The 8,937-nt window shown below is 35.2% G+C and overlaps 1 protein-coding gene across 1 annotated transcript; it reads right to left on the reverse strand.

Moving 5' to 3' along the window:
• Positions 1 to 356: 356 nt before the first annotated feature.
• Positions 357 to 6,792, reverse strand: LOC113321088 (probable acyl-activating enzyme 6). Its single transcript, XM_026568998.1, has 4 exons — positions 6,389 to 6,792; positions 5,747 to 6,351; positions 1,120 to 1,131; positions 357 to 1,087 (listed from the first exon to the last, which is right to left on the reverse strand). The coding sequence occupies exons 1-4, from the start codon at positions 6,784 to 6,786 to the stop codon at positions 357 to 359; spliced, it is 1,746 nt and encodes a 581-aa protein (XP_026424783.1). The 5' UTR covers positions 6,787 to 6,792.
• Between the last annotated feature and the right edge of the window lie 2,145 nt (positions 6,793 to 8,937).

An 8,937-nucleotide genomic window follows, 5' to 3' on the forward strand; every position in this document is an offset into this window, starting at 1 on the left:
ATCAGCAGTCCCACCACGTTCTACTTACATTAGTCTAAACTCTAAAGGACCTTAGTTGCATCATGCCATATTATTAAGGTCCACAATGATGCACTTTAGTAATCAGGTTGCAAGGATACATACATGTTTCTGCAAGGGTACATACATGTTTCCACAAGTGTCTATCTACACTCTAGCTAGGTGCACGGGTTGCATTCATTGTAGTCGCGCGTCATGTCATGTGTGAAACAAACAGATACTGTGAAATGAAGTTTGTTCAAAAGAAAAAATAAACTCTTTATTGATTCAAGAGAGACATCCTAAACATGCAGTCCACTGATACTTCCATATCAAACAAACAAACAAATGCACCACATCTAAACAAAGGATAGATTCATATTGGTTTTCATATGTATGAAGGGAAAGGCTTGGATTTTCTTATGTGGCCTTCTAAATGTGACATTCAGCCTTGCTCTAGGTACACCTAAAGCTTTTGCCAAGTCTCTTAATACGAACTTCTGGATCTTCCCGGTTGATGTCTTTGGAAGCTCTTCCTTATAGACAACTGTTTTGGGCACCATATAATGAGACAACCTATTTCGACAAAACTCAATGAGTTCCTTCTCTGAAGGCTGATCCGATTCTGACTTTAAGCTCACAAAAGCACAAGGAGTCTCGCCCCACAACTCATCTGGTCGAGCGGCCACAGCTGCTTCGTTAATCGCTAGGTGCGAGTACAATACCGATTCCACCTCCACACTACTCAAATTCTCTCCATCGCTTATAATCACATCCTTAGATCTGTCTCTAATCTCTAAATACCCATCAGGTTGAATTACACCTACGTCTCCCGTATAAAACCATCCATTTTCCTTTAAACATTTACTTGTACCTATAGGGTCCTTATAGTAACCTAACATGATTGATCCACAACGTATAACAACTTCACCAAGTGATAACCCGTCTCTTTTAACACTCAAACCCGATTCCACATCCAACACGTCCACTTTAGCAGTTGCAGTCGTTCGAACCCCTTGCCTTGCCTTCAACCTAGCACGTTCATCTCCAGATAATCGATCCCACTCGGGTTTCCACTCACACGTAACAACTAATCCAGCAGTTTCAGTTAGTGAAAAATACTAGAACCCCCTACTATATGGGTTAAATATATAGAAGCCCCACTAAATGGATCCTCCCCTATCAACTCCATACTTTCACTTTTTAATATTTTTAGGCCCAGAACTTTAGATTTCAGAGCTTGTTAATAAAGTTTAGGGTTTGGAAAAAATTCGTAATACCAAAAATACCCCTTAGTATATATACCTAACGAAATAGGCTATATGTTTCATTTCCAGATTCATTTTCATTTTCGTGTTCTCTCACTTCTCTCTCTCGTCTCTGCTCTGAAATAAATTAGAGTTCCTTCGTCAAACCGAAGAAAACAACGAACCTAAATCTGAGAAGAATCATATCAGTGTTAAGCAGATGTAGAGCAGAATCATATCAGTGTAGAATCAATCAACGAACCTAAATCTATAAATTTAACAACTTATCATCAGTTACTTCACAAATCAGGCTCAGACGATTTGATTGATTCTTCGTTTGAATCTAGGTTTTAGAAAAATTCATTGGCGAACTTCAAATCTCTGCAACCTCAACACACGGATCATCAGCAAACGAAGTATAAGGTAAGTTAATTTCATTTTCTCTTGTCGTAGTACTTCGATTAAGTGATTTTAGTTGATTGATTTAGAAAAGCAATTTCAGAAAAGTAATTTAGGATTTCCAAAATCTAAATCTTCAAATTCGTTTCAATTGACATATCTGAGTCAAAATCAGATCTTAGATTTACAATCATCTACTCGCTTAGATCATTTTCATGTAAATATTTTAAAGAATCTTGAACAAAATTTTCAGATATGTTCTTCATCGAAATCGTAGTATCTATCAATTTCTAGCTACAATCTAATAACTGATTTGAGATTCGATATCAATTAATCATCGCCTTTATTACCCCTCGATTTGATTTGAGTTTCATCTAATCTTAATTTTGTCAACTTGTTCTATTCTTGATAAATTTCATAAAGTTTAATGTTTATTTTTTTAAATTTGTTCAAATTATAACAACAAATGAAATTTAGTATCACGGCTAGAACTATGTATCTAATAGAAGAAAAATATACTTTGAGTTTCATTGTCAATTCAATCTTTTACCGAGTATCTAGTAATAACAAGATGTTGTTGATTCACAACAAGTACGAGCTGAGATCTCTGCAACCTGAACTCGCTCATAGCAACAGAAGCTCTCGTAATACATCTGTGAATTGATATCGAAGTGTAATGAACTCATATAATTCATTATCTTCTTAAATTTTTTTGATTGATATATCTCTTTAATCTTGTTGGTTTCTTATGTTTTCTGAATTTTTTAGCCTACTGCGTGGTCGCAGCGAAGCTGCCAGAAGACAAGTTCCAGTTGCATTTCTAGAACGTGTCAAGGATTGACTTCAGCAAGAGATATAGAGGAGGCAAGACTGGAATTGTTGTTGCACACAACCTTAACAAGTAGTTTGGGTAATTCTTTCAAAATTTACCTGCCAATAGGAAACAATAATTAATAATTATGTATCTTTAAAGTCATGAATTTGAGTACTGCTAAGCATATGGATGTGTAACTGCAGATTACACTAGCCATGTGGATATGTAACTTCTTATTACACAAGCAATATGAATGCGTAACTACAGTTTACACAAGCCATTGCATGTGTACCTGCTAAGTATATTTATTTTTTTTACGTTTCAAGTGTGTAGTATTCGTAAAAATTGGTTTTATGTGTTCATTTAAACTATTTAAATTTTGGTTTTGGGTAGGTGTGGGCACTGTAAGAAGCTTGCACCAGAGTATGAGAAGCTTGGTGGAAACTTTAATAAGGCTAAGTCTGTTCTTATTGGAAAGGTTAAATAATTTTAACTTATTTACTTTTGATCTATATTGATGTTTTTGAACTTCCTTCTTGCATGATGTGTCATTCTGCTTACCTTTACTCTATCTCCGTTTTAAGTAAGTAGAGTGGAGGTTTTGAAATAAGTACTACTTACTGGAAGCATCAAACAATTGTGCTACTGTGTGTCTTATTCACTCTTGTCTTTACCATTTCAAGTACATTGTCTTTTCTCAGAAGTTGTCTAATCAATAGCAGAACTGTCTAAAACTAGTAATTACTTCTTTTTTGAGTCGAGTCTTTATTTGCAAGGTGAAATGAGTGCCTTCTTGTTGTTGTAGTTTTGTTTTCTATCATTAGCTGTCAAGTGCAACCCTTATTGTTCATCGCCAAGGGAGCTGTGTCAGAGGAAAATAATAAAATCTGTTTTATGTATTTAGAGGCTTACTTTATTTTTAAATATTTTTGCAGAAGACCAAGCTAACAAAATGTCAAGCACAAATGCAGAGGATGCCCAGAAGCAGGAACATGTAGAGGATACAAGCAAAGACCAAGTTAACGAAGACTCGCCTGAAAATAACCCAATGCATGAACACGGAATAGAAGAACATCCCATGCCATCACCTCAGCAAGAGGTACTAACTGAATATTTGTTTATTTGCATTTCTGGAAAAAGTTATTTTCCAAGCCAGTTTAGAGCTTACTTGGCATGATTATGTTTGATGATTTTCTGTGGAGTACCAAAGTTGGATTCCTTATGGTACAATCCTAATTTAAAAATGTTAGAAACTTAACATTAAAAATATGTCTTCAGGAAGAATTACTCAAGAAGAAATATGGAGGAATTTTATCCAAGAAAACTCCTTTGATATCCAAGGTAACAATCTATTTCTACAGTTCTTATGATTAATAGTCGCTACCTAGTTTTTCTACTTTTTAGGCTGTAATTAATCGACGAGTGTTATTGTTTTTTCCAGGATCATGAGCGTGCATTCTTTGATTCTGCTAATTGGGCTCTTGGAAAGGTAATTTATACTAGTTATCACTTCCCACATAATTTTAGTTACTAATTGTTTGTCGTGCTACCTGCTTCAATGTGTGATATATGTTATTGTCTGATTGAACAGCAAGGAAAAGCAAATCCTAAAGGACCACTCGAGGCACTCCGACCAAAATTACAGGTATCTTTATGTTTCAAAGTTACTGTTCCGATATAGTTCTTATTTTGTAACAAACAAGTAATTCACTTGTTTTCCTGTTTGCTATTACCAGCCCACACCACACCAGCAAGCGCGATCCAGACGATCAGCTTATGCTCCAGCAGGCGAGGGTGAAGGTTAGTGCTCTCATCCCCTCCCCCCGCATCAAATATGTTACACTTCCTGTTAGATGATTCATATAAAAAATTACACTATCAGTTTCTCTAACCAAGTTCAATGTGATTAATATTTGAAGTCAGTGGTGGTGTTTTTTGATTAATATTTCAATGTGATTGTGTTTCTCATTTTGACGATTATGAACATGTGTAACTTTCGTCTACACATCCAAATTGCATGTGTAACTTGCGTCTACACTACTTAGATGCATCTGTAACTCCCAGTTACACTTATCAATATGTATGTTTCTTACTGTCTGAAGCTTTACTTTCTGTTGCTTAAAATGTCCTTCGTCATCGATAATATGAAAATGGCTTAGGTACATCTAGACTAGCGCTGTAAAATCTTTCTGTTAATACAGTGCTAACAACGTCTTTCTGCTGAAGCAGTGATATCTTAATTAAGAGCTTCTCATTCACTTGCAAGGTTAACTGTATTATTTTATGACTGGTAATTGCTTGATAGTCACCTCTCGTTTTTGCTAGTGTTATTCATTTAGAGATGGATTTGCTGATTTTATGTTGACATATCTAAGTCAGATGCATGTGTAACTCCTAGTTACATAATTCAGATGCATTTGTATCTGCAAGTTACACATGTTAATTAGATGTGTAACTTTTACTTACACATACTGATTTTGGGTACACATATCAATATGTATGTGTAACTCCTAGTTACACTAGTCATATGCATGTGTAACTGCTAGCTACACTAGCCAGATGAATGTGTATCTCCTAGTTACACATGTTATATGCATGTGTAACTCTCAGTTACACAATTCAGATGCATGTGTAACCGCTAGCTACACTAATCAGATGCTTGTGAAACTGAAATATACATTGTTTTATGTACTGTTCATTTTAATCGTATAAATACTGATTGCTTGTTGTTATATTTCAGGTTTTAGATAACTTCATAAAAGCTAATTGCTTAAACGTGGTAATGGTCTCGCTGGAACTGGAGTTGACGCTGAATACACAAGTCAGATGCATGTGTAACTCTCAGTTACACTAGATAGACACATATGTAACTCTCAATTACACTAAACAGATGCGTGTGTAACTTCTAGTTACACATGCTAAGAAATTATTGTAAATGAATATTAAAGTAATAACTTTTTTTTTTGTGTTTTTTTTTATGTCTATTTATTTGCATATATATACAAGTGTAACTTTGCATTACACATATCATAAGGATGTGTAACTTCTGGTTACACATGCCATATGCATGTGTAACTTCTGTTTACACCTTCGCACTGTATTTTAATAATTTCGGGCCTAGATTTAATAATTTTGGGCCTAGATTTAAATTTTATTTAATTATGGGCTTGACAATATGCATAAGGGTATCAAGGTCTTTTAAAAACTCGGGGCCTAGATTTAAACTTTTTTTAATTAAGGGCCTCATATTATGGGTTATCCATGGGTTGGGCCTGAGCCTAATTTCCACTTTCAGTTAACCCATATCCATGACTTACAACGAAACCCAATGATTCAGCTCGGAAAAGCACCGGTGCTGGCGGTGGAGCCCCCGCAGTTAAGATTTGAACTGGTCTTTGAAGTGGTTGTTTACCTGGTTCATTGGCTAACATGTTGAGAACAACTGGGGCACCACACATGTGAGTAACAGCATGCTGATTTATCAAACTGAACACAGTTGAAGCATCGAATTTACGTAGACAAATATTAGTCCCGCCAACTGCAGCCATACCCCATGTAAAGCTCCAGCCATTTGCATGAAACATAGGTAAAGTCCACAAATAAACAGGTTGTTTTGGTACTGACCAATAAATAATAGAATCGACAGTCTCGATGAACAGACCACGGTGAGAATGAACAACTCCTTTGGGAGATGATGTTGTACCAGATGTGTAATTCAACACCATCGGATCCCACTCACTCTTTGGTGGAATCCATTTAAAATATGGATCTCCTTTCTTCATTAGTTCCTCATAAGTCATATCAAGATCAACGGCTGGGGGCGGATTTGAGCCATTTGTTTCAACCAAATCATCACAATCATCATCATTAATGATCACCAGAAGTGGAGGTTTAATATTGGAAGGAAAATGACCGAGTAAAAAAAATAATATTGGAAGGAAAAAGAGAGAAAGCTTCTAGAACTTTAGAGTGAGAAAGAAAATCAACAAATATGAGTTTGGATTCACTGTGTTGTAAGAGTATTGATATTGTACGTGCATAAAGACGTGTATTCATGTTACTGAGAATGGCACCACTCATTGGTATTGCAAACTGAAGCTCATACATAGCAGGAACATTAGGTGATAGAACTGAGATGACTTGACCACATCCGATGCCGAGTGATTTAATAGCGGAATCGAGTTGCAGAGACCTAAAGTATGTCTGCTTCCATGTGTAAGTGGTTTTATTGTAGATGATAGAGGTACAATCACCATATACAATAGCTGCTCTTTCAAGAAATCCTAGAGGAGTTAGAGGTGAAGTATTTGTGGAACTTAGTAACTCCATTACTAATGTTTCTTCTCTTTTAGTAAAAGAACTGTACTCTGGCTTCTAAATATATAGAAGGTAAAAGAATCTTGAGTTTTGAAGACAACCTGCAAATACTTGAGCTAGTTTAGCTAGATATTCTTGCATGAAAATGGGAAATGGGAGCTAACTATAAATAATTTGAACTTGAATAAGTTAGATAGAAGGTAGCCATTAAACTGGTAACATTGAATGAATTGCATTCATGGCCACCAGTCATCCATAAAAAATATACAGTATCACAGGTTTGTGTCACCAATGCCTTGTCCTAGCTAGTCCCTGTTCAAGGATAGTTTCACGTGTAGTTGGTAGTGGTTACCGTGTGATAGGTGGTAGTGGTTAATGCGCAACTCTATGATACTTGGTAGTGGTTAATTGAGGTAATGTAACTCTTTTTTCTTTTCTCTTTCTAGAAACACAAGCAGGATGTCACAACTCTAACTCACACGAAGAGCATGCAATGTATCAAGTGAAACTCATACGATATATATGTACTGCAAACTTGCAATTCTTTTTCATTTGATTACGTTTTTAATATAACAAAGAAAAACTAAAACAAAATCGTTTTTTATAGGAAAAAGTATCGATCAAGATACTCCTAGTTAATTTTCAAAAAAAAAAAAAAAGATACTTCTAGTTATAGAATGTCATTCAGTTTTGATTTTCTCGGCAATTCTTGTACTGTTTCGCCCACGGTTTTGAAATAAAAGAGCTGTGTTGGTTAATTGTTGTTTCAAACTGCCTCTTGAATCTTGATTAAAACTGGCACCGAGTCGCATTCCAACTACAGTCTTCTTATGGTCCATAAAAAATATTCAAAAAATAAAAGATCTATCAGAATAGAGAAAAAGTTAAGGTAGTTTTATATGAACCCTCACTTTGAACCACATAAAAACTATTCACATGCCGAATTATTTGGGCCCCACCTACAAAGGGCAACAGAGGATCTATTTTTTGAGTTTTACTGTGAGTATGCGGTTTTTAAATAGTTTAATCTCACAGTCCAAGAAGAATTTTTGGAAAAGTTATTATCGACAAGGTGTCTAGCTCCCAAATTTTGTTGATCGACATCTAACCACCAAACAACTTCATGCATCATCACCACTTGAATCAAGGATTTTTTTCCCCTAAATAAAACCTCTTTTAAACAAAGAGGCCTACTACCTACAAGCTCAAATAGCTATGCACAGAAAGAAAGAAAAATACTCCACCAGGTACTGATGTATAGGTAGCTATGCAAATAAAAGAATATAAAAAGCTTTTATTGTATCACTTAAGTTATTCAATGTCCTCCGAGGTTCGATAACCTTTTTACATGAAGGTGGCTTTATAACTATAATTTCATATTTGGCTTCCACATCATCACTTTCCTCTCTTCTCATGATACACTCAATTATTTCCTCGTCGGTCAAATATTCAAAATATTATTCTCTTGAAGGTAGTTCAAAAGGTATTCAATATTCATTCTATTGCGATGACTCGATCACATTTGATTAAATTTTACAGTTCTCTAGTTCCTTCATTATCTAACATTTCACCTGGATTCTCTGATGCGGTATCATCCATTGAAAGAACATTTATTTTCCAAGCTAAAACGGTAGCGTTCATCGCGTCTAAAGCATTAATCTTCTTAGGATTTGGTTTTCCTGCTTCATAACTCTCCAGTGGACTATGATAGAATCGACGAGGATAATGCATCTTGAAAGTTCTTGTAATCCATGTGTCAGAAAGTTTGAATCTTTTAATGGTTGGTGGCAAGAGTATTATAATTTTTTTGATAGATTAATATGAAAATTAATAATTATTATTTTATCGATAATTTAATATGTTAATAAATTGATAGATTTTGTCGGTCCAGATGCTATTATTTTATAGGGGTTATACTGGATATATGCATAAATTATTTTAGCATAAAACTGCTGAATAAGAGCAAGCACTGTAAATAGGGAACAAAACAGTTTAAGCTAGTTTGAGCCTTAATTATGACCGATCGTTGGCCGTTGGAAATGCCAGTCACTATGGGGCTTGGGTATGTTTGGCCGAATAGTCGGTTTCCAACCAAATACTAGTTGGCAAACACTAGTATCCAACCTATATATTTATTTTTTTCGCTCGCGGAATGTATCAAAA

The sequence above is a fragment of the Papaver somniferum genome, chromosome 1 (assembly GCF_003573695.1).
Source record: "Papaver somniferum cultivar HN1 chromosome 1, ASM357369v1, whole genome shotgun sequence".
NCBI classification, from domain to species: Eukaryota; Viridiplantae; Streptophyta; class Magnoliopsida; order Ranunculales; family Papaveraceae; genus Papaver; species Papaver somniferum.